The sequence below is a fragment of the Rhinichthys klamathensis genome, unplaced genomic scaffold (assembly GCF_029890125.1).
Source record: "Rhinichthys klamathensis goyatoka isolate OS25496 unplaced genomic scaffold, OSU_Roscu_1.1 h1tg000090l_1, whole genome shotgun sequence".
NCBI classification, from domain to species: Eukaryota; Metazoa; Chordata; class Actinopteri; order Cypriniformes; family Leuciscidae; genus Rhinichthys; species Rhinichthys klamathensis.
Genome location: NW_026606629.1, coordinates 4,306,255 through 4,333,055, shown reverse-complemented (window position 1 = coordinate 4,333,055; position 26,801 = coordinate 4,306,255). Strand labels below are relative to the sequence as shown.

The window sequence follows — 26,801 nt, the reverse complement described above, 5'->3', positions numbered from 1 at the left end:
TCTTTAAAACTTTATAACAAAAATGAGGCTGATGTTTATGTTCTATGTGAGACGTGTAATCTGATTGTGGAGCTTCAGGAAGAGAAAAGTACTTTTCCCAAGTACTTTGTTCACCTATAGGATTAACAGCAAAGAGCACTTGAATAGACAATGTCAGTCTTTCACAAGTGGTTCTATTGATTAGGAAATTGATACAGGTAGCCTACATAATTACATGCAATTTATTTAAAAATGAAATGATTGTCTGGCATGTTATCTATTCTGTAAACACTGTGTGTAAATCATAATGTCCAAAAAAAATGTTTAACTTGGTCAATAGGAGAAACCTTTTTTTTTTTTTTTTTACTGGTTTGCTTTTTTTTTTTTTAGAAAAAGAAAATTGATTACCATTCAGAGCTAGTCTGAGGGGAAAGCACTGTGGCATGATAATAGGCCTACAATCATTTATTTCTATTCGACCACATTTATAACATGCTCCGAATATAACTGTGCAAATTAAGTTTGATGCAGATGAAAGAGAGAGAAAAGTTGTTGTTTTTTACATTGTTGTCATCCTTACATAATTGTTCTATTGAACTTTCTGTTCATCAAAGAATCCTGAAAAATATATATCATGGTTTCCTCAAAAATATTATGCAGCACTGCTGTTTTCAACATTGATAATAATAAGGAATGTTTCTTGTGCACCAAATCATTATGTTAGAATGATTTCTGAAGGATCATGTGAGTAATGATGCTGAAAATTCAGCACAAAAACAAATTACATTTTAAATATATTAAAATAGAAAAGAACTATTTTAAATTGTAATAATATTTCACAATATTACTGTTTTTACTGTCATATATAAATTATTTATTTCATTAATAAATGCAATCTTAGGGAGCATAAGCGACTTCATTTAAAAACATAAAAAATGTCCTGGCAACAAACTTTTGAACGGTAGCATAAATATAAGATTGTATTGGCAGATAAGATGTTAGCCTATATGTATGTACAATATCATACAATATAATATTTATATCTGATGATTCCCGTCCTTTTGTTCAACATGATCAGTTAATCCGTTTCACCAACAGCTTTGCAATCACTAAATGATGATCTAAATCATTCCGTTTACACTGATTATTATTCTTTGTCCTTTGTTTTCCCAGCAACTCCATATCCAGGAGGATTTAAATGTTTTACCTGTGAAGATGCACCTGACAACTATGAATGCAATCGCTGGGCTCCAGATCTCTACTGTCCACGAGGTGCCAACATCTCCGTAACCTCTCTCTCTTATTACAGAGCAGTTTGAAGCAGGGCGCCTATTAAAACTAAAGTACAGTATTTATGTCGTTCTGCAAAACAAGGCGCAATTTATAATGAATCCAATTTATATACAAAGGAGGTATGTTTGGGCTGAAAAGAATGACAATGACTTCATTTAAATGGTCACAGCGCAGTGCTATTTAATTGTGCTGTGCTAAAAAAAAACTAATTTGGGGTTCCCAGTCAAAAACGACCAACCTTTTACATTGCTTGTAAATCTTTCATTATGCTATATTATCACCAAATGTTAGATTACATTTTTTTTGTCTACTGGTTTTCTTTCACCTACCACAGGTTTTGTATTTCTTTTTGGAGCTGATTGATGGTATAGGCCTCATTGATCTGAGCTTATTCACTTCAGCTTATGAGTGAAAATAGTTCAATCAAGCTTATTCAACTAAAAAAACAAAAGGTGCATAAGCTCAGATCAATGAGGCCGCCTAGCGGCCTACGATCAATCAGTTCATAAAATAAATACAAAACCTTTCCTAATTGAACGGAAACAAGATTAAAAACCTTGTCTCATAACAAGAGAATTATAAGCTATTTTGTGAGGGTTGGTCATTTTTGACTGGGAACACAAGTGTAACCAGGTGGAAAATAACCCCCAAAAAGAACAAAAGTGAGCAAAGTCAGTAAGTTGCAGTCTAATGCGATAACAATAGCATTTTTTTGGGAAAAGAAGATCCTCTCTGGGTCAAAATGCAATACAACACGAGGGTTAAGTGCATTTAGCGAATGCTTAGTGAATAAGTTAATAAGATGCAGGTTCAGTATTTTTCAGGCCCTGCTTTGCCTATGAGTTGTTTAAGATATGTATTCGGTACATGCTTTTGCCATGAATAGCCTCCCATATAAGGAGGCTGGTGCTGTGTTGGGTCTGATTTACAGCACTGTGTTAATGACTCAAGAGCTGTAACCCCTTACAGACACTCATTCCTTCAGTAAGCACATGCTGCTACAGATCATCTGCAGTTTTGCAGGGAATGTATACATTTCCTGGAATGCTCAGATATGGTTGTGTTGTGTGTTTCCATGAAGTTCTTGTGCAATATTTTGTTACTCATATTTCATGGGCACTTATTAAAGATTCGGCTGAGGGCGAGTACTGCAATATCCGTAGCAAAATCCCTGGAGGAATGTTTCTTTTCATTAGTCAAATCCTAATGTTGTCTTTTGGGATGTATACAGTGTGCCCTTGAGAAAACTAAGTGAAGTTTCTTTGTAACTTCTAGAGAGCAGATATTGCTACACACGTCATAAGATGAACTGGGGTGGAAACACGGTGTCGGTGAAAAAGCGCTGCGTGGCGCTGGAAGACTGTCTTGAAACAGGGTGCTCGGACATGGACCATGAAGGAAACAGGGTGAGAACAACTAAATACAACTCGCATATCAAGTAACTTGTGCATCCAGTTTGTGTCATGCTCGTCCTAATGAAATCCATCTCATCTCACTTTACACAGTCCACTTGAAGTGATCTTAAGCATGTTGAGTGGATGATACACATTTCTGCTGCTTATAGGATATGGCTCAGTCAGCAACACTAAACTCTGCTCTTTAGTTAATCCATTTATCCTTTCAGATGAGATAAAGTTGTGAGTTATGCTGCCGTCTCTCAGTAATCCTTCTCTGAGTAATCCTTGCTGAAAGGTGCGCCTGGTCACTCCCTGAACTCTTTGTAACTTACCTTTTACCTCTAGCACAGGACAGGAGTTATGCAGAGGGCAGGGGCAGATGTGAGAAGGCCAGATTGAGAGATAAATGCGGTGTAAAGATGCCACAGCAACACTAAAAGGGAAAATTTAGAAGTTGAAGGTTCATTCTAAGGTTAAAAAATAGGTTACCTAGAAGAAGAAAAAACAGTTCAGACAAACACAAATACATTCTGGCCTAATCCCAAGTAGGCTATGAAACTTCGGCACTTAATTAAGCCCTAAACAATTTAAAGTTGGCATGAAACGGAAGTTAAGATAATCTTTTCTTCCCTGTGGTGACGTATATCCGAATGAAACAGTTCAAACACGTAATTAAGTATGGCCGGACTTGATTTTGTCCATGGGGAATTGATTGGATAGTTGGATGGTCGTTGTTTGCACAGATCATTTATAGTCATTTATAATAAATACAGCAATATTCCATAAAAAATAAGAATTTTAGTTTTTTTATTTTATGTTGACTTTAACACAAACTTTCTGTTCTGTGCTGGTCATTATAAGCCTTGTATAATTTTTTTTTTTTTTAAGTGACTACGGTATACAGGCAAAACAAGTGAAAAATGTCACTTTTGGTCGAATTTGAGATTTTCACAAATAGGAGTTCATTGAGCCCTAGTCTAGCGATCCCAATGCTCCAAATAGCAATTAAGCATCTAAAAGTATCTTTATTTGTGCGTTTTCTGAGAGGAGTACCTTTCCTTTGTCCATGAAAAAAGAAATTCTCTGCTCACTTCTCGACGACTGCACAAGTTTGGTATCGTTTAACTTTGAGAATATTCAGCGAATTCTCGATGGCATGAGTCTGAACTAATGAAATGTAATTTTCAAACTCATGCTATATAAACAAAAGAAAACATCTGATGTCTAACATTATATTAGATCGGTGCAGTAAAGTAGGTCTTATATAGCCTATAGGCTGTCTGTCTCATTCATGTTAATCAAGCAATTGTGGTATCATGGAAAAAAAAAGTTGATAATATATATTTTCCTCTGGATATGGGTTTTGACTTGGTGCCAAATTTGCTTGTATTACCAGGGATTTTAAGGTATGGTTGCTTGCTAGGTGATTTTTGTTTGGGAAATTTCCAAAAAATTCAACTTGATTTTTCTCAAAATTGACCTTGCTGATTCGACTTCAAACAGGTGTAGCTCATACATTTTTTGTCTGATTCCAACAAAGCATCATTTTGAAGGCTTTTTAATAGAAAATGTAAAAATAACAATTACTCATTTTTGAAAATTTGCTCATTGCGACTCATTTTGCCAGCACGGGTCACAAATTAAGATTAAAGTTTGATTAAAGTTCGCATTGATAGAATGGTCAGCATTCAGAATGTAAAAGCAGTTACATCATCATAATATGTGCTGGTCTTCTTCTTATGTCTATTTGCATATTGAACTGTGATTGGTGCTGTTATCCTTGCATATAATTTAATCTTACAACTGTTTTTAGGGCAGCTTCCCACTGCTCTTTTTTTAAGATGCTGTGTTAATGTCAGTTTTAAAACAGTGGGACCGATCAGTAGAAGCCGGGGGGCAGGATAAGCATCACAAGTGTGTGTTTATAGGAGCATCTGTGTATCATTTATCAACAAAATTTCAGAGGAAATGCTTATTATACTGTCTGGCACAAGACATGAGGAAGAAACAATATATATCGTGGCCACAAATTAAGAATTTGTTTCCACAAGTTATTGGACTTGGTTTAGTTCAAATGTGTGGCCACATTATACTTATTTGTCCCCTTGATTTAATTTACTTAAATTGTGGCAACGTTAAGTTGTGGGAACGAATTCTTAATTTGTGGGCACAATATCTTGATTGTCTTTTCCACACGTCATGCCCAGTAGCTTTATAGCCAAGGTGATTGCTTTATTGCTTTTGTTGTTGTTCTCTTACGAGAGGTTCTCTCGTATTGCGTAAGCTAGCTTACGCTACGGGAAAGATTAATCTTTTCTGAGAAATTGAAGCCAAAAATTATCCTATAATTTTGTATCTATTCACAACGCAGTTCAGCTGCAGCAGAGCATGAGCAGGCTAGCTAGCAGCTCATTGGCTCGCTCACAGGGAACTGCTTAAGCCTATGAGGAGACACGAATGAACTCTCGGCCAATGAGAGTCTGACCTGCTCTCATTGCGTCAGAGCCCGCCGAAACGGGCGTGGCCAGAGAGTATAAATTCGCCTCTCAGGCTGTAAATGCTGATTTTTCATATCTTCAGCGAGGCTACACGCATCTGCTGCTGATCCTGAGAGAAGCCGCCGTCGTGGAAAAGGCACCTTCTAGCGAGCATCTGGGAGTCTGAGGAAGCCGGCCGTCTTCGCCACCTTCAGCCGTCCTGCAAGCTAGCGCCATCCGACGGGTTCATATCCTTTACCAAAAGCTTCTTGTATTGTGTGTGTGTATCTAAAAGAGCAGCGAGCGTCTTTTTTAAGATGCCTCGCACACCTGCGGCTCATGCCGCGTCCCTCTCAGCGCCAGAGCCCGCCTTCTTCTGCGCTCTCTGCCTGGGACTGGGACACGCAGAGCTTTCTCCCGCCGACGGCGGATGTTTCCTCTGCGAATGGGCTTCTGTTGTTGACCCTGCGGGCTCGACTCGAAGCGTTACGCCGCCTCCCCCTCTCACCGCCTACGAGCGCTGAATGGGGGACGAGCCGCTTACAGCTGTGCCAACCGCGGCTAGCTTTCTTTACTTTACAAGAGAGCTAGCCCGGCCCCATGCATACGCGTCACCGGCAAGTGGGTTTATAGTGCGTTAAGTTCCGTCGAGGCCGAACTAGTCGCTGCTATCACACCCTCTTATCTGCTCGCGATATAAAGCCTGTGTCTTCCCCCTAGCTCAGTGGTGGAACACAAAGCTTTTCGCGCCAGAGACCCGTGTTCGATTCCGGCTCCCGCAGATAATTTTTTATGCAGCTCTGAGCTCTCGGCTAGCTTTCTTACGTTACAGAAAGCGGCCGCGCTCTCCCGCCTGCGTATAACGCCGCTACATAAAGCGTTTATAGTGTATCAGTTCCGCTGAGGCCGAACCTGTTTCTGCTATCACGCCCTCTTATCTGCTCGCGCTGTTATGTTTGTGTCTTTACCCCTGGCTCAGTGGTGGAACACAAAGCTTTTCGCGCCAGAGATCCGTGTTCGATTCCGGCTCTCGCAGATAATCTTTATGCAGCTCTGAGCTCGCGCCCAGCTCTCTTATGGTGTGTTCACACCGAACGCGAATTTAATTATTTGCGCGAGTAGATTACATACAAAGTCAATGCAAAGACGCGAATTTCGCGAATGCGGGCGTTGCGAATGACGCGAATTGGGCGACGCGTTTGCCGCGAATGTCTTCCGCGCAAGTTGAAAAATTTGAACTCGAGCGAATGTTCAAGCGTCTAACTTAACGCGATAGACGCGTATTTGACGCTCTATTCGCGTTCGGTGTGAACACACCATTAGGCTGCGTTCACATATCGCGCCTAAAAACGCGTAGAAAACGCTGGGCGCGCCGCATTCTTTTTTTTCAAAACGCTAGGGCGGTTGCGCTCCGGTTGGTTCTTGTCACGTGACCTACTGTGCGCTTATGGTGCGCTTGCGGCATTCTGAAAAGTTGAGATGTTTTTATCTCGATGCGGCGCGGACGCGCCTGGAAAAAACGAGCGCGTCGCACCGCGACCGCGTCGCTTACATTATGAGCGCGCAAACCGCGCGCCTCCATTTGAAATAATGAACTTGAGCGCGCAAAAGACGCGATATGTGAACGGGCCCTTACGTGACAGAAAGCGGCCGCGCTCTCCCGCGCTCATGAGAAACGTTCTCATTTCCGAGCATAAAGCTGAACAAATGGGTTATAGTGTGTTAGTTCCGCTGAGGCCGAACCTGTTACTGCTATCACGCCCTCTTATCTGCTCGCGCTACTGTGCTTGTGTCATTAACCCTGTGGCTCAGTGGCCCTGTGGCTCAGCTTTTCACGCCAGAGACCCGCGTTCGATTCCGGCTCTCGCAGATAATTTTTATGCCGTCACAAGTCCAGCCTCTGCAGGCTAAAAATAGTCTCGTGCCCGCTTGCAGCGCTCACGTTTCTAACACGCACTTGCACGCGACGCGCGTCACAAGTGCAGCCGATTTCAGGCTATATATATATCCCGCTGTAGGCCGCTCACGTGACCAGCCTCAGCTGAGAAAAGGACGGCTATTTCTCACCATGGCTGAACCACCATCAAGGTTTCGCCCTCTGTCAGTCCCCGTTCACACGGCTACTGCAGCAGTGTACACCGCCATCAACAAGCCGGTCTCTTTTCCCGCTTGCATGTGCACAAACGCCGTTTTCACCGCGTCCCAGAGAAATCCAAAAAAAAAAAAAGTGCATAAAAGCCTCTTGTGTAGAAAATGTGCCCACAACACTGTGTTCACTCATACACAAAACACTGCATGTGCACAAAACACCGTTTTTACGGCGACCCAGAGATATCTCAAAAAGAGCATAAAAACCTATTGTGTAGAAAATGTGCCCACAACACTGTGTTCACTCATACACAAAGCACTGCATGTGCACAAACACCGTTTTCACGGCGACCCAGAGATATCTCAAAAAGAGCATAAAAGCCTCACGTGTAGAAAATGTGCCCACAACACTGTGTTCACTCATACACAAAAGCTTTTCAGTTCCCGTGTGTCTCACAGAGCCCACTCTCATAAAGCGGTTCCAACCCGCTCGAGTTTCAGAGTGCATAAGCGCGCCCACGAGCCCGTGTGCGCGTCCCACCTCTGCTCACTCTGTTACACGGCCCTTAAACTCCTCTCTGAGTGTAAGTCCCGCTGTCATAAACACTATGAGCGCGCCCGCGCGGCCCGCTGTGTGCAGCAACGGGGACCATGTAGCCATTCACCCCTTAGCGTTACGCTTCAAAGCGTGGGAAGCTATTCCGGGAATTTCCCAGTGGGTGCTAAACACAATAAGGCTAGGCTATCGCTTACAGTTTCACCGCCGCCCTCCACGTTTCCGAGCGCGGCTAGAAACTATTGTGAACCTAGAAGCAGTGACTCTGCTCCGTTCAGAGATAGCAAAACTATTGTGCAAAAGGGCTATAGAGAGAGTTCCTCTATCTATGAGCGAGTCGGGGTTTTACGGACGTTATTTTCTGGTTCCAAAGAAAGATGGCGGCCTCAGACCAATCTTAGACCTCAGATTTCTGAACAGAGTTCTCATGAAGAGACCGTTCAAAATGCTCACTATCAGAAAACTCTGGTTCATTTCACTAGATCTGAAAGATGCCTACTTTCAGATTCAGATAAATCCCCTTCACAGGCCATTCGTACGTTTCGCCTTCGAAGGCCAGGTTTATCAATACACCGTCCTCCCGTTCGGCCTATCCCTAGCACCCCGCACGTTTACGAGGTGCATGGATGCGGCGCTCGCCCCCCTGCGGAGTCAGGGGCTGCGAATACTGAACTATTTGGACGACTGGCTGATTTTGGCACAATCACAGAGGGAGCTACTGTCTCATCGTACAGTTCTCCTCGACCATCTGAAAAGTTTGGGCCTCTCTGTCAACTGGACAAAGAGCGCACTTCAACCCAGTCAGACTATCTCTTTCTTGGGTATAGAGCTAGACTCGGTCTCAATGACGGCTCGTCTGTCTACACAGCGCGCGCGCCGTGTGCAGCGTCTCGCCCCATCTTTTCAGATGAACAGACTCACACCTCTGAAAACTTTTCAGAAGGCGCTGGGTTACATGGCCTCAGCCTCCGCAGTGCTCCAGCTGGGGTTACTGCGCATGCGCCCGCTTCAGTTCTGGTTGAAGAGCCGTGTGTCTCACCACGCGTGGACCACGGGCCGCCAGCTGATAAAGGTAACGCAGACCTGTATCACAGCTCTGCAGCCATGGACCATGACAGAATGGTTTCAGCGGGGCGTTTCCTTGGGGACCTTTTCTCGCCGAAAAGTCATTTTCGACAGACGCATCCAACACGGGTTGGGGTGCGGTCTGCGAGGGCTCACCGGCCTTCGGCCCCTGGTCAGCTCAGGAGAGTCTCCTCCACATAAACTGTTTGGAGATGCTGGCGGTCGAGAACGCGCTCACGCGCTTTCTGCCGCGCATTCACGGTCACCATGTGCTGATCCGTTCGGACAATATGGCTGTGGTCTCCTATCTAAAACCGTCAGGGCGGCGTCAGATCCAGAATTCTCTTCCGGCTGACAGAACGCATCCTAGTTTGGTCCCAGTGTCACCTGCTCTCGCTCAGAGCGACGCACGTGCCGGGCCATCTGAACGACGGTCCAGACAGTCTGTCCAGGAACCCCATTCCCCCTGGCGAATGGTCCCGGCACACTCTTACAGTCCAAAAGCTGTGGCGAATATTCGGCAGAGCAGAGGTGGACCTCTTCGCCTCAGAAGAAAACACCCACTGCCCAATATTTTTCTCAAAACGCGAGGACGCGCTAGCCCAGACCTGGCCCAGCCGCCCGCTTTATGCATTCCCTCCGGTGTCTCTGCTACCACAGGTGCTTCAGAGAATCAGGGAAACACGCCACTCGGTGCTCCTCATAGCCCCGCGTTGGGAAGGTCAGACTTGGTTTCAGGAGCTCACTCAGCTGTCACAGACAGCCCCGTGGCCCATTCCAGTCAGAACAGATCTCCTCTCCCAAGCTCGCGGCACGATCTGGCATCCCCACCCAGAGCGCTGGGCGCTTCATGCGTGGGTGATCAACGACTACCCGTTGCTTTGCCAGAAGGAGTGTTAAAACACGATCATGCAGGCTAGAGCGGCTTCTACTAGAAGGCTCTATGCGTCTAAATGGTCTGTGTTCTCTAAGTGGTGCACCGACAGAAACTTGGACCCACGGTCATGCGAGGTTCCTTCCTTGCTAGTTTTTCTCCAAGAGATGCTGGATAAGGGCAGGTCCCCTTCCACTCTCAAGGTGTATGTGGCAGCCGTCGCGGCGTTCGCTGAACCCCGGCGTGGCCAGTCACTGGGCAAAGATGGCTTAGTCATCCGCTTCCTCAGGGGAGCTAGAAGGATGAACCCCTCACGCCCCCCGTCGGTGCCGATTTGGGACCTTTCCATAGTTCTCGAAGCTATGAAAGCCCCCCCATTCGAACCGTTAAACACCGTGGAGCTCAAATACCTTTCGCTCAAGAATATCTTCCTGCTCGCGCTCGCGTCAGTGAAGCGTGTGGGGGACCTTCACGCGCTGTCCAGCAGCGCTTCCTGTCTGGAGTTTGGGCCCAATGACTCCTTAGTCGTTCTCAAACCTAGACATGGTTATGTCCCAAAAGCGATTGGTACCCCTTTCAGGGCACAAGTTATTTCTCTATCGGCTCTGCCTGCATCCGATAGCGAATCTGACTCTAATCTCCTGTGTCCGGTCAGGGCCCTGAGATTATACTTTACTCGCACTGCTCCGGTCAGACGAGCTGAGCAGCTTTTTGTTTCGTTCGGTGGGCGCACCAAGGGGTTGGCCGCCTCGAAACAGACTCTGTCCAGATGGATAGTTGATGCCATTGCAGCCGCATACGCGTCAAAAGACCTGCCATGCCCTCTGGGCATCAGGGCCCATTCCACTAGAGGCATGGCCTCATCGTGGGCTTGGTCCAGCGGAATTTCCATTCATGATATTTGTGTGGCAGCGGGATGGGCTTCCCCCTCCACCTTTATCAGATTTTACTATCTGGAAGTTCCCGCCTTGCAGGCTAAACTACTAGCAGTCTAGTATGTCACAACTCTTCTGGTTGAGCTGCACTATAGGGAGTTATTCACGCAGACCGGTCTCGTTCTGTCCCTCCTTATTATGTGCTTATGTACTTCACAAATCCCCGGCCCGCTCCGCTGGCCTTTGTCACATGTACATATTTTATTCCCACTCATAAGGGTTCCCCGGGGTCCCCCCTGGGACTCATAGTGGATGCTTAGCACGCACGGCGTTGACCAGGTGTTCCCGTAGCGTAAGCTAGCTTACGCAATACGAGAGAACCTCTCGTAAGAGAACGAATCGGTTACCTAACGTAACCTCGGTTCTCTCTAGATGAGGGAACGAGTATTGCGTTCCTGGCCGTGCTTGTGCCACTAGCGTTCTCGCTTCATTCTATGAAAACCAGAATTTACAGCCTGAGAGGCGAATTTATACTCTCTGGCCACGCCCGTTTCGGCGGGCTCTGACGCAATGAGAGCAGGTCAGACTCTCATTGGCCGAGAGTTCATTCGTGTCTCCTCATAGGCTTAAGCAGTTCCCTGTGAGCGAGCCAATGAGCTGCTAGCTAGCCTGCTCATGCTCTGCTGCAGCTGAACTGCGTTGTGAATAGATACAAAATTATAGGATAATTTTTGGCTTCAATTTCTCAGAAAAGATTAATCTTTCCCGTAGCGTAAGCTAGCTTACGCAATACTCGTTCCCTCATCTAGAGAGAACCGAGGTTACGTTAGGTAACCGATTCGTTTTTTTATATCAAAAACAGTAGCTTATAAATCTGCAGTTCAGCATTTTCTGTTTGTTTATTTTTGTTATTTTGTAGAAGCATGTCTCATAAAAGCGTTTTCACCTTTCATACTGTGCTTTTTGCATCAGTGCTGTCTTGCATTTCAAGCACCGGCATTCAGAAAGTGTAAATCTTGTTTGGTTTTCTCTATGCAGGAGTGTACAGCCTGTTGCGAGGGGAACATCTGTAACATGTCTCTCCCACGAAATGAGACTGATGCCATCTTTGCCACCACTTCTCCCATTAACGAGAGCATGCAACCAGCACAGAGTCCCACACTGCTGCTTTCTGTCTGTATCGTCGGCCTGATGCTCCACTGTATTAACTGAGAGTAGAATGAACCTTTATGGCAATAACTAAACCATTGACACGTGCCAGTCAGCTGTGGGCTTTACCTTCCTCAAAATGAAGTGTTAGTTGTTGGACTTCTTCTTTCCTATGAATTCATTTTTATGAATCCTATACTAATATTCTCTAAAAAAAAAAAATATTGAGTTTTTCATGATGTACAGTACCGGTCAAACGTTTGGAAACATTACTATTTTTAATCTTTTTGAAAGAAGTCTCATCAAGCCTGCTTTTATTTGATCAAAAATACAGAAAAAAACAGTAATATTGTGAAATGTTATTACAATTTAAAATAACGGTTTTCTAATTGAATATACTTTATAATATAATTTATTTCTGTAATGCAAAGCTGATTTTGTTTTTATCAGTCATTACTCCAGTCTTTAGTGTCACATGATCCTTCAGAAATCATTCTAATATGCTGATTTGTTGTCAATGTTGGAAACAGTTTGGCTGCTTAATATTTTTTTATAACCTGTGATACTTTTTTCAGGATTATTTGATGAATAAAAAGTTTAAATTAAAAAAAGAACAGCATTTATTTAAAATCTTTTGTAACAATATACACCAACGGTCAAAAGTTTGGGGTCAGTGATATTTTTTTCTTTCTTTTATTCAGCTAGGATGTGTTAAATTGATCAAAAGTGATAGTAAAGATTTATATAGTTAGAATTGTAAATAAATGCTGTTCTTTTTAACTTTTTATTTATCAATGAATCCTGAAAAAATATCACAGGTTTCAAAAAAGTTTAAGCATTGCTAATAAATGATTTCTGAAGGCTTCCACTGAAGACTGGAGTAATTTCTGATGAAAATTCAGCTTTACATCACAGAAATAAATTACATTTAAAGTATATTAAAATAGAAAACCATTATTTTAAAAATTGTAATAATATTTTACAATATTACTGTTTTTTTCTGTATGTTTGATCAAATAAATGCAGGCTTGATGAGCATAAAAAAAAGTAATGTTTCCAAACTTTTGAACGGTACTGTACATGGGAAGAGGCTATTTATAGCAAAACTGACACAAACCTGCACATTTTTTGTCTTGAATTAATAAGTTGTGTTTTATACATTTGTATAGATATATTTATTTTTGTATCCATTTTTGTAGGATGTTGAACTGTGTGCTGTTGCCTGTATGAGCATAACTTTAGGGGTCAAGGAGTCATGAATTTTCCACCCACCCCTCTTTCATCATTTTGTCATCATGGAAAAGGGCTTGAAACCTAGAAAAAAAGTTCAACATGTCATCCAGCAACTTTGTCAATCCTATAAAAAGAACATTTTGTTTTTGTTTTGCACTGTGTATTTGTATTCGTAAAGCACTTGTGTACAGATTGTCATGTGAAAGTGTTGTGACTAGCATTGAACGTCCATATAGCCTACAGTGAAAGGCTTTATTATTATTATATACGTATATGTTCCTATACATTCGTCAGTCCATTGTTGTGTACTGTAATATTTCCTAATCATGATTCCTGGCTGACTGTGCAATCAGCTAAAAATGTTGAGTCTGCGGCGACAGTGTTATTTGTTCAGGCTTTATGATTTGTTTAGGCGATCTGCCTGGCTGTGAATGAAGCTATTTCCTGTTTCTTCTCTGTCTTTTGTCGAGTTATGAAAAGTAATTTTAACATTCACTAAAATCAGTTTGTTCACTTCAGTACAATATAAAGGGCATGGTGATCACAGAAGGGCTCAAACCATTTACTCAGGTAATTAATAATTAGTTAGTGCCAGTTTAGTAAATGCACAAAACACCTTTAACCTGAGTGGACCCAGCTTAACTATCTGAGGGTCATGTGCATTAAACATGTCTCTGAATGTGCTGATATAAATCAGCTCCGATTTATAACATTGTTTATGTACATAAAAAGGTCTTTCATCAGTTTCTACTCTCATCTTAACTATAATACAAAAATACAGATTTGTAATAGGGTTGCATGAACTTTTTATACTTACAAAATTGTGAATGCTGCATGCCATCGTGTGCCAAGGCTTGTTATAAATGTAGATATTTTTTTCTACACTGGTTTGTAATATCCCTGTATATTATTGTGTACATAACGTTTTTAAATCATGCCTTTGGAGTACATTTGTAACACTTCTGTGGTATCTTGTGTTGTAATGTATTAAATTCACATCAGAATGTTTACTGATGTTTTGTTTTCTGTTAATAAAATTAATATTCTAAAAATTAAGTTTGCTTCGTCTAAATTACGGACAGCATAATTCAACATGAAAATCAAATGAGCTTGTGAATGTTCTCTTCAAATGAGGCTTACTGGCTATTCACACAAAAGATATTTCTGGTTTGTTCCATTTTCCACTCAAAGAGGCATTCTAAACTTTCTAAATCTGGCACATTTTTCGGTAACGCTTCCTTTTACAGTCCTGTTACCCATGTACTTACTATGTACTTAATATAGTAATTATAATTACTGGGTAATAACTAGGTACTAACCCTGAACCTACCCCTAACCCATGTACTTACCTTAGTCAGTACTTTCTAGGTAAGTACACTGTAAGTACACAAGTACTGTACTGTAAAAGGAAGCGTTACCCATCCCCCCCCCCCCCCCCCGTTTTAATTTCATGCCTATGGTCAACTATTTTAAATGTATAACTGCTAACAGTGCTAAACTAATCAGGATTATGCAGGTGTAAAAACTGCAAATGCCAAAAAACATGTGCATGTTAAGACAATTGTGCAAATTCATAACACCATGGCTGAATATTTTCTCCTTAAAACTCTGAAGACTGTCTCAAAAACGTGGTTTGAAATCGCTGGTGTTTCTTACGTCACAAACTAACTTGTAACCAATCATGTCAAGGTGCCGGCGGGCTTTAGCATATGATTAACTATGTTGCGAAGCAGGGGAGTCTCAAGAGAAGCCAGGTATATTTTTCTGTTGATATGAAAAATCGGGTAGATTTAGCAATATGGTGGGTGAATTATGTATATGATGTATATCACAATGATATATGATTAACTATATGCCTTTCTCTACTGACGTTCTGAGTTTATAAGGATACTGACTGCTAGACTCTGGGATGCCGAACGAGAACAATGGTTAAGTGTAACATTAGCAGCAAATTATTAGCTGTTTGATAACTTAGTCAAGCAAACGGCTAGTCATATTAATTACCTGTATGTAAAGAGCGATACCATTGAGCAGCGTTTACTACAGGAACTTGAGTGAAAGTTGACCGAGTGTGTCTCTGTCTGAGCTGGCGTGAATGAGTGGAGGCGGGGCTAATTTCCATATCCATGGTTCCAAGCAAGGGTGTATGTATAGTTACGTTTAAGCTATTTTAAGACATGAAGAATTTTTGTACAGGAAAAAACTTTTAGATATGAGTTTTGACTACATGGTGACTTTAAGCATTTTTTCTTGATTATCTAAATATTCCTGAGAAGTAAAATTATTATTCTTATTATTTAATTTTTTTTAGATATAGTAAAGTTCATAGAAAAGTTAAGTTAACCACATTGTATTTGCTTTATTCCTAAAACAGGAAAAGCCTTGTGTTTTAAGAGCCCATTGTAGAGTATAACATGCCTCAGTTGGAGTTGGCATATTTGTAACTGGTTCCAATGGTTTATATTACTCAAATTTCAACTTATTTTATCTAGACAGGTTTAGGTCTTATTTTATTGGGTCTTCAGATTTATGGTAGCAGAGAAGAGTAAACACAACTCTCATTAAGCCCAATGCAAGAGGTCAACGGTGAACACCCAGTGACCCTTTGGTTACTTCTTGTTTCACAAATGGACTACAGGTTAAATATGAAGTTGGCTTTGCTCATAGTGGCATTTAGTAACAATCTGCTGTTGTGACAGTAGAAAAATAAATACTTTACAAGAGAAAATGTTTGTACAAAGTACAGCAGAGTAGCTGAAGGGTCTCAAATAAAGGAATTTAAAAAAAATAGGCATTTTGAAAAACATTCAAATAATCTTCTTGCTTTAGTAATCCAGTTTCTCGGCTAATTCCCTGCCGATACAAGTCAAATTTCCGCTCTAGAGCTGACTTTCCAGATGAGCAGGAACATGTTTTTAATGATCAAGAGCTGTTGCAGGCTGGGTTTCAGGTACCTGGTCTGGAGTCCAAAGAATGACCCTCATTGTTGGAGGGCATGGCAGCGTATCCTGTTCAGTACGGCCATGCTGAGATTTTAATTACTCTGCCGTGGAGCTTTGGGATAGATTGAGCAGCAATGGAAACAAACGCAGCCCTTCTTTACTGTGGGAAAATGCCAAGTGTCTGCGTTCAGCATGACTGAGCCACGCGTAAAATATAGGTTTAATATTGTACAAGATAATAAAATAAGTGTTTATAGTGATTTTAGTAGGACTACTGCTCATAACAATAATTACAGTTATTAAATGTATATGCCATCAAACTTTCATGTATTCACTTTTCTTTTCTTTTTACTGTGACTGAATAAATCATGTACAGGCCTACTGGACAAAATGCAACTGCTTTTTAGTGTGTAAATATGCTATCAGTTTCCAGGACAGGGTGGAGACAACAACAGATAGTGATGTAAGTGTGAAATCTGTCTTCAGAGGAAGATGGAGACAGTGCTGGGAAAATCTCACAGGACAGACTGGAAGTCTGCTGCAGTGTGATGGAAAGACTTGAGGAAGGACTGGACTGAGAGAAGTGCACCATCACAGCTTCAGCGTTATGATGACTGAATTACACGATCATGAAGGCTCAGGATACACCAAAATATGAATGATGAATCCTAAAAATAGCGTCTGATGTTCTGAAATTTAAACAAAAACCTGAATTTGAACAGCAATACAGGCAGTAAAAAGAATGAGCAGGACAAAAACAAAACAAAAAATCTAAATATTACAGAATATTGAAAATATAATTGAAAATATTTGCTTTAAAAAAAAGGGGAGAATTGCATTAGCATATGAGCCATTCAACATCATCTGTTTTCTGAGTCAAAAAAAGTTGTTTCTGAAGATCCAGATCTTATGTGTCTATCTGCAGCTCTCACTCATTCTGTCTGAGTTTTCTAATTCAAGTCTAAACTCTAATCTAAGTCTAATTCAATGAAAATCCAGCAGAAACCCTAAAATGATTACCTGTCAGAACACACAGAGCTGAATGAACAAGCACACAGATCACATTGTGTATTACACCGGCTGCTGTTCGGTTCATGATCACCATGAGTCCAAATACACAGACTCTGAGCTTTTGCAGCAGTCAACAGAACTTGATCCTGGCAACACAAAAAGAAACATGGCATCACAACAGAAGTTAAAAACACAAATTCCTATTAGGTCAACTTGAATGCCCACCAGAAATTCTGTCCTTAATTTAACCCTAAAATACCTTCAATTTAATTTTTTTTGCCCAGTGCAGAGAAAAATCATAAACAGAGAGCGGAGGTTTGGTAATCTCCGCATACCCTAGCCAATGTAAATCTTAGCTGCTTTCTGAAAAACAGGAAAGTGTTGGCAGATAACGAGTGGGAACGTTCCATTGTCAGAACAGACCTCTGACTCTGCAGGTTTTCCTTTCTCTACAGACCTGGCGTTGCCTGTCACTATACTAACAGGAGACAGAAGAGCCCACCCCCCATCTCACACTGTTTTTCATTTATGCAGATATTCAATTCCTTGTGTGTTTTCAGCTCTTGTGTCTGACTTCTTTGCTTTGAATCAATTTGAATTGTCATTTGTCTCAATAATTGTTCAATATTTCTCCATATATATAGGTAAATACAAATAGATAGCCTATACATATATACTGTATCAGCCTATTCATACATTCAGCATATATATATATATATATATATATATATATATATATATATATATATTTATTTTATATTATATATTCTTAATCATTCCAGCTATTTGGTAGACATTCCTATACGTCCATTAATCTGACAATTATTATTATTATTATTTATTTATGGAATCACGAATGTATGTAGGCTGATTATTTACCAAAAATCCATGTTAACATTTCTTAAAAGTCAATGATTTATCTTCCATATCTAACAGGACTTTTAGCAAATAGCCTACACAGATCTAAACCTAAAGTCGTTAAAAATAAAAATAAAATAAACATTAATACAAAAATGTTCTTAGAGGACGTGGGGTTGTGAGGGTGGGGATTTGTTTGAATAATTCATTTCTCATGATCAACAAGATGGCTGTCTGACCTAGATATCTAACCCCAATAAAAAATTTATGATTCTGTCATTTTCATGTGATTTGAATTATTCCACCATTGCAAATGGTGCTTTAGTCAAAAATACAATTGAATTTATATTATATATTATATTCATGCCACAAAAACATAATTATTTGGGATAGGACACATTTAGGCAACATGACAACAATGTACTAAAAATGAAAAAGTTTTTTTGTCACGAAAACAATTAAAATGCTGTATTATGCATGCCAGGCCATTGGCGATGTCACAAAAGAAACACTACGCGCTTATTGAGCACATAATATGTCACCGTTTTCACAAATTCACATTTTTGTAGTTTGTACTATGGTTTGTACACGGATATGATAATGGTATTGTTTTAAAAAACTTGCATTTTGAAACCTGTTTTCAAAAATTTGCGTTTTCAGGCCCCCAAAACGATTGTTGTGTAAATAAACGACCAAAACGCATTAAAAAAAAAAAAAAAAAAAGATTAGTTTTTAGATAAAAACGGTGTTGTGTAACCAGCCCCTTATTCTACCCTGCTTTAAAAAAAATCTGATAAAAGTGTGCATGTAGCTTATTAGGTTTTTTCTCATGAAAATTCTTTATGACAAAATTGTTACCTCAACAATTGACTGAAGACTAGTTACACAAAGGTCATTTATAAATTTAGGCTAAACACTGTGTTACTTTAGGATGATAAAAGGACCAGGTGACATTATAATCAGTGAAGTTAGTGAACTTTCCAATGAACAAAGGGTAGGAACCAAGTTTTATCAGGACAATTGCATCTAATTGATAGCCATGTCAATCCATCAGACATGGGGTGATGATGACTGCTGTTCTTAAAATCACACACAGTCTGTCTTTGATCAGCCGCACACTTTGATTTCACCACACATCATGACAGATTGTTTTGTGTTAAGTACCTTTAATGAAAATCTTCAGATACTGGTTACAGAAGAAGCAAACCATAAGATCCAATGCACTCGCCATAAAATTATTTGCTTTGTAATTTTCTACGAAGGACTGAAAACAATGTAAGCAAATTACCATATCTGATATAATAAAGCAAAATATTAAGATAAATAAAATAATAATAAAAACAGCTCCAAAGGTGAAGTAACATTTTCATTTTAATTATAGAATAAATGAAATTGTTACACTTAAATCTATGAGCATATATGACCATGAAAGTATTTACATAATCCTTATGTTATCCGCATGATTTAAACACAATTACGGTAACCGACATACATGTGCTAATGGAGAGTGAAGAACTATCTAAATAATGGTATCATGTCAGAGTTTAAAGAAGAGTGATTATTGTCCATCTGTTGTGCTTCTGAATGAAATCGAATGACACCATTGAGACACTGACCTCAGCAGCTGCTGGCTATGATCGCTTCAAGCAAATCAATTATCAATAGCCAACATCTACATTTCTACTTATATTACACTGCACATACTCTACAGTTCAAAAGTTCGGGGTCAGTATGCTTTTTTTTCAGGATGCATTCAATTGATCAAAAGGGACAGTAAAGCCATGTATAGTGTTACAAAGGATTTGTATCATGGTCTCCTCAAAAATATTAAGCAGCACAACTGTTTTCAACATTGATAATAAGAAGAAATGTGTCTTAAACACCAAATTATCATATTAGAATGATCTCTGAAGGATCATGTGACACTGAGGACTGGAGTAATATATGAGTAATGATGCTGAAAATTCAGCTTTGCATCACAGGAATAAATTACATTTTAAAATATTTTACTATAGAGAACATTTTAAATTTGAATATCACAAATATTTTTGATTTTACAAATATTTTTGTTTTTCTTTCAAAAACAGTTTAAAATCTGACCGACCCTAAATTAAAAAATTTTGAACCATAGTGTACATATACAGTTATATATATATATATTATGTTAATTTAATGTTTGCTAATTCATTTTCAACCATGTTTTGGGCTCTGCTTAAATATTAAGCTCAAAATACGAATTGTTCATGCCTGAGAATGATTAGCTGTTACGCAAAAAGTTGAGCAATTTATCCATAATATACATTGATAAGTTAATGACTTGACCTGTGAATACACTTGTTTTCAACTGCATACAAAGTCATGTAATGGTTTTGCTGAGTGTTTAGTCTAAACTAAGCCATTTATGAAAACCACCTGATATTTAAGAACCAGTAATTCATCATGTACAAATGTATGAACATTTGTCAAATAAAATCAGTTCAGTCATTCCAATTATCATTACATTTACCAAGTCTATTTACTTAAAAGGCATCAAAATAACACAAAAAGATGCCAACATTGTAGCCAGTGATACTCCTTATTTATTATTATTTATTGTGCCTGTTATGGAGCTATGACTAAAGCTTACAATACTGAATTAAACGGATTACTGCTCTTGATCACTACCCAAACCTTTTATGTATAATTTATGGCACAAAATTAACCACCATCAGTGGAGAGAGAGAGAGAGAGAGAGAGAGAGAGAGAGAGAGATGTTAGACATTTGACACAGAACTTCCCTCTGTAAAACAAATATCCAAAATAAAAGTTACACCAAAAGTGCTCTTTGTTCTACAAAAATAAATACAGATTTCCAGCAGCAGTCATTGGGAAACTTCATTAAGTGCTTTATGGGATGTAAGTGTGTTTTTGATATTGACAAGTGTTCACATGGCGACACACACAGCATCTTTAACTAATTAACTTTAGTCCCCTTGTAGCTTCTTCATGATCTGGCTGTTGGGTGGCGCTGTGGTGAAAAGTGTGCCCACAAAAGCGTGCGTCCCCCACATTACATGCCGAATCACTTTACAACAGCCCAGGTCTTCAATCTGAAAACCTAAATGCCGATACCTTTCATCTGTTTCAAAGAGTGAGTTGTTTGTGTACGGACCAAAGAACTGAGGACAGAGAAGATTAAGAAAATTTAAACAGCAGCTTGTGGTTTGTATCAAAAGTTCTGTACACGTTTATATGGACTTACTGCAAGTCCAGATGACGGGTCTATGAAATCGGCCCAGAATCCTTCTGTTCGGAGAGCATTACATATCTCTGTGGCACCTGAAATAAACTGCATAGAACACAATTATCAACATTGATTCAACTCTAATGAATTGCTTTAACCATGGAGCTTCCATTTTGGCACACGTTCAGTTATAAATCTTTCCTTTGAATAAAGCTGCTCATAAACAATCAACGGCATGAATATAATACAGTCCCTGCAGCATTCCTACAGCATGGCCCCACAGTGATGTGAACCAGACAATAACAGTAAATAACACAGCCTGCCAAAGCTCTCCCTCTTATACACACATGTTCTGAAGAACTTTTTTTGTACTAAAGCCAAATAACTGTTGCTCAAGGACAATACAAAGTCACAGAGAGGGGCTAAAATATGATCCCTGAATCATGAGCCACTCTTATACGATGTGACAGCAGCTTCATTTAGGCATTATGTGTGTACAGTAATAATATTCAATATTATATATAATGTAAATATGATAATATTAATGTATAATATAATACACATAAATATATATTATATACTAATTTACAGTTAATATATATTTTTATAATATATATAACTTCAATTATATGACAAAATATCTATCTATCTATACAGTATAGATGTATCTATAGATAGACAGATAAATAGATAGACTATCTATCTATGTATCTATCTATCGATCTATCTATCTATCGCAATGTTGAGTTCTTAATATCTCTGGCACATCTCTTTAGGATGTTGACATATGCATCTTGTTAATTGCAAATAACATGATTTATGCACTTATATATAAATATATATATGTAATGGTATGTTAATCATATCAAGCAACTAGATCAACTCACTTTAGCCAGCAGCTCTTCCCTTTCTTTGTCCACTTGCTCAGTCCAGGCCGTCATGTCGTTCTGTGTCTTCTGAGTCACAGTGACCACTATCAAGCCAGTTGACGGCGCCTCAGGGAACATGGACTCAAAATCTGAATTAGATAATAAATAGGGTATACGCATATAAATAAACATTAACCACACGAAAGCGACACTGCAGTACGAAAGAATAAATATCTGTACAGTAATTGCATACAAAACACTTACATTTTGAGATTTAGAACCACAAAATTCAGTGCCTAAAATACATATGGAAAAGCTACCCTCTTGTGGTCATATTTTACATTTACACCATTCAAACCGAGCCCACCCCTACTGCCAACAATCTCATCAGAAAGTCACAGAGGAATATAACAAGTCCATGCTAAATCGGATGAATTCAAATACTCTAAAACAGCAGCATACTGACCTTTCTTTAACAATTCCGGGCAAGACTGAATGGCACACTCCACACTGGAATGATCAAAAAAGTGCTCTGCTTTATCTTCGTTCTGTGCTGAAGAAGTTTGATCAATTTCCTAAAAAACAAAACAAATGCATTTATATGTACATATATACACAGTATTGTATTCTCTCTCTCTCTCTTTGAATATATAAAAGTTTGAAAAGTTTGGTGTCGAGATCTTTTTAAAGAAAATAATACTTTTATTCAGCAAAGATGCATCAAATTGATCAAAAGTGACAGTAAAGACTTATATATTACAAACAGAATCAATTATATTTCAAATAAATGCTGTTCTTTTGAACTTTCTATTCATCAAAGAAACTTTCCTCAAAAATATAACTTTTCAACATTGATAATAAGAAATGTTTCTTGAGCAGCAAATCATCATATTAGAATGATTTCTGAAGGATCATGTGACACTGAAGACTGGAGTAATGATGCTGAAAATTCAGCTTTCAAACACAGGAATACATTTAATTTCAGAATATATTAAAAAAATATATAGTTATTTTAAATTGTAGTAAGATTTCACAATTTACAGTATTTCGATCAAATACATGCATCCTTGGTGAGCAGAAAAGACTTTCAAAAACATTTTAAAAAGCTTACCGACCCTAAACTTTTGAACGATATAAAATCTAACATAATATTATTTTACATTATATTAACATTATGAGGTAACATTTAGATATTATAAGCAATAGCAAAATAATAACTTTATTAATGATAGTGAAGTCTTTTGTTTTTCAAATTCATGTTGTTAAAGGTGGGGTATGTGATTTTCTTTTTTGACCATTTTTTTCAAAATCACTATAAAATCCTATTCCTAACCCACTTACAGCCACTGAGTTAGAAGCACTGAAATGAAAATTAAGTAATTGAATCATCTGTGGAACGGGCAGGACTCGAAAAACTCCAGCCAATCATTTCCAAGACCACCTAGAATCAATGGACAGTCAGTGCGTCAATCAAACGGTCGTACCATACCCCCCTCCCCCCATACCCCTCGCGCGCGTGTCCCCTTCGTGCGCAAACTCAAAGCTCGTGACCCAGTCACAGTAAGTGCAAGTCGCCCTGGTACAGAGAGAGAGAGAGAGTGCAATCTCGCGCATCTGAGTTTTGCAGATGCATGATTGCGCGTCCATGTTCTTCGAATGGGTGGAGTCAGGGCTAGCGTTGGAGGAAAGAAGGTAGGACCTTTTGAGTTGTGTATTTTCAAAATCTGCCGGCCGTTTTGCAAATCCCATACCCTACCTTTAATTATGATCTTTAAACATTAATGCATTAACATTAACTTCTCAACCATTAATAATGTTATTTTTACTAGTTATTTGTTTATTCTGTCATTCCAAATACAGATCTTTTTTTCTGAAAGCATCATACATGTAGCTCATTGATGAAATGGGCCAGGATGAAGTTGTGCCTCTCGCTGCTGGACTGAGCAGTGAGCAAGTCCGGCATCACACTGTGGATCGGTGTGTTCCTCTGCTCCGCTGGACCCTCCAAATGACAGTCAAAGCCCACGTTACCCGGCAACTGGAAGCGCTTATCCTGAGGCCCAAATGGGCCCATGTTCTCATCCGGCCACACTGTCCTGGGTGCTATTCACAGGAAATAACCAACACAAACCATTAGAAAACACCCTTTAAAAGTTATATTACATCAAACTAATGATACCACAGCAAATGTTGTTATTAATCTGTATGTTAAATATTTTGCAATTACAGTAAGTCTACCTGAAAAGGCAATTACTAAATTCTGTTTTATTGGAGGACAACTGTTTTTTAAAATATTCTAGAGAGGAATACACTCATTTACCAACGTTAGGGGTTGTGATGTTCAAGTGTGGCTCATCTGAGCCGGACGCCCCAGAGAAAGTTCTGGCTCCAACAACACGATGAACTAGAACGTGAAGCCCTGGCAGGTACGTCACCAGTCGAGCTCTGCTGCAGAGCACCTGAGAAAACACAGCAAGCAGTTATATAGCGCTTATAAACATCTCTACCATAGGAGAACAATGACAAACATGTAGTCATGATGTTAGATTTTTTTTGTGTTTACTTGGATCCACCTTGCAAAGACTAGGGTTTACAGTAGTACACTTACACTGGTCATCCTGTTGGGCTTCTCTTGTTTACAGTTCACCTGTGGGTGGGGGGGAAATATATAGTCACAGAACAATACTTATTAAAATAAAACACACACACACACACACACACACAACAAATGTAACTCTTCATTATAGGTACCTGACAAAACAATAATTATTTTGAGCTGGATAAAACATGGATGAGAGCAGTGGGTCCAAGATTTCATAATTTACAGAAGAGCTGTACAGCCCAGTAAAGCTTCAAAGAAACGGCTAATTTTGTTAAAATCACCCTGAGTTGCAATATTTCCTCTTATAACTAAGAACTAAACAATAATAATCTTCAATATGTAATAAACCAGCTGCTGTCTGTTGTGCAACGTACAGAGAGGTCATAAAGGAGCAATAAAGAAAGAATACAACGTAACTGTTATCACTATAAAAAACTAAAATATTCGGGCTTCGACCAATTCTCACAAATGTAATAACAGATGAACTATAAGTAAACAGTTAACGTTAATGACACATTACTCATGTCTCATAGCCCACTGGCTAAACTATGTTGTAAGTTAAATTTAATAACAATCACTCCAATAATAATGAAACATATCCTGTGTTCTGTATTATTTGGTACTCTCTTTGTAGATAGATGCGCAATAACAATATTCACATTAAGCAAATGTATATTCTTACCTGAATTGTGTATGATGTATGTTAGCTGTTAGCTTGCTAACAGCTCCTCTGGTTTAACCTTATGATTACGTAACAACGGAAGCCTGTAAAGGACAAACACAAGAACGTCCCTGAAATTTCTTACAGCTCCACTAGATGTCCGCAGAACATAATAGAAAATGTTTCTCTTGCTCGTTCTTAATCTTGAGACTCAGACTTTGGTTCTATTCAAGCATGTAATAACAGACATTTTCAACTGTAATATAGTTCCCACTCTTCAACAATATGCTAATTAATAAAAAATAAAAAAGTGTCTTCTCATTCTGTAGGACATGCAGTATTTCACCTCTTTAAACTAGGCCTACATAATTTAAGTATTTTGCTTTTGGGTTGCTTTATAATAGAATGGAAGAGCTGCTGGCTAAACTTGGAGGTGTAAGAGGAACTACTGTATGGCAAGCCGTTTTGACTTTTATTCATATGAATTTGTACTAGTTTTTTCTTCTAGTAATTTCTACTAGTAACGATGGCATTTTTTGACAGGCTATCAGGAATTACATTTCCACCGGTAAAACAACAATGACGTCACCACTGACATAAATATGAATTCTTGATATCAAGTATTAAATTTCAACTAAAAACTGTAATGCTTGATATAGCCTAATTGTACTAGGCTAGTTAAATGTCACCATATGCTGTCATTTAGATTAAATTGCTGATTTAGATTTAGATTAAATTGTTGATATCAAAAATTAGTTTTCTTATAATTGAAATTCCAGTTTCAAATCAAATTATATATATATAAATAATTACGTGGTTAGGCTACTAGTAAAAAATAAATTTTTGATATCATGATCTCCATTTTCACTAGTTGTAATGTTACTTCTTGGTATCTGTAAATGTATTTCAACATGTTACATTTGTTATTTCTGATATCTGAAAATGTATTTCTGATATCAATAATAAGGAGAGTAATTTCAGATATCTAAAATGGCTTTCTTACAAGTAACAATCACATTCATGATATCAGAAATTAACATTGTCATTGGGTGACAATCAAATGATTGATGTCAATAATGATAGCAGTTCAATTGATATCAAGAATAGACATTTGCAGTAACCACGTAATTATTGCTATCAGGATTTTTACTAGCAAGAATTGTATTTCTGATATGTGAAATTGGAATTTCAGCTAGTAAGAAATCAATTCTTGATATCAACAATTGAATTTGAACGGCAGCCTATGGAGACATTTCAACTAGTGAAAAAAACAATTATCAAGAATTAGTTTTTACGAGTTGAAATTTAATTCTGATATCAAGAATTCGTATTTCTGCGAGTGATGATGTCATTGTTGGTATCATTAACATTTTCACTAGTGTTAATGTAATTCCTGACATCCAAAGTTGCCATTGTTAGTAGGAATCTAATTCCTGATAATCATTAATTCGCATTTTAACTATAGTTAAAATGTAATTGTTGATATCAAGAATTCATATCTGAATAAAAGTCAAAACAGCTTGCCACTCTACTGTGAATATGCTTCGGTGCTGTTCTGGTGATGGAATCACCTTCACATTAAATAAAAGCATCAATGTTAGCCTACAACAATTTATGTTATTTTCTGCCTTGCACCAGAATGGGTAAAA

General features: G+C 38.9%; 2 protein-coding genes across 2 annotated transcripts in view; one reads left to right on the top strand and one right to left on the bottom strand.

Moving 5' to 3' along the window:
* lypd6 (LY6/PLAUR domain containing 6) overlaps window positions 1-11,977 on the top strand; it is a 29,327-nt gene extending 17,350 nt beyond the window's left edge. Inside the window, exons 3-5 of the mRNA XM_056251902.1 lie at window positions 1,153-1,251; window positions 2,548-2,678; window positions 11,643-11,977. Coding sequence (XP_056107877.1) covers window positions 1,153-1,251; window positions 2,548-2,678; window positions 11,643-11,816 — 404 coding nt within the window. The 3' untranslated portion in view covers window positions 11,817-11,977. The remainder of the gene's footprint in view (window positions 1-1,152; window positions 1,252-2,547; window positions 2,679-11,642) is intronic.
* Window positions 11,978-20,535: 8,558 nt separating this feature from the next.
* On the bottom strand, window positions 20,536-25,285 carry mmadhcb (metabolism of cobalamin associated Db). Its single transcript, XM_056251901.1, has 8 exons — window positions 25,174-25,285; window positions 24,498-24,536; window positions 24,210-24,348; window positions 23,775-23,992; window positions 22,356-22,464; window positions 21,908-22,038; window positions 21,039-21,125; window positions 20,536-20,955 (listed from the first exon to the last, which is right to left on the bottom strand). The coding sequence occupies exons 2-8, from the start codon at window positions 24,504-24,506 to the stop codon at window positions 20,761-20,763; spliced, it is 888 nt and encodes a 295-aa protein (XP_056107876.1). The 5' UTR covers window positions 24,507-24,536; window positions 25,174-25,285; the 3' UTR covers window positions 20,536-20,760.
* Window positions 25,286-26,801: the final 1,516 nt, after the last annotated feature.

Bases quoted from the DNA above. Each gene is read 5' to 3' on its own strand.
- mmadhcb (XM_056251901.1), bottom strand. The intron at 22,039-22,355 runs GTCAGTATGCTG...TATCTAATTCAG, and splicing joins CCCGGAATTGTTAAAGAAAG to ATTTTGAGTCCATGTTCCCT. The intron at 21,126-21,907 runs GTGAGTTGATCT...TGTTCTATGCAG, and splicing joins GGGAAGAGCTGCTGGCTAAA to TTTATTTCAGGTGCCACAGA.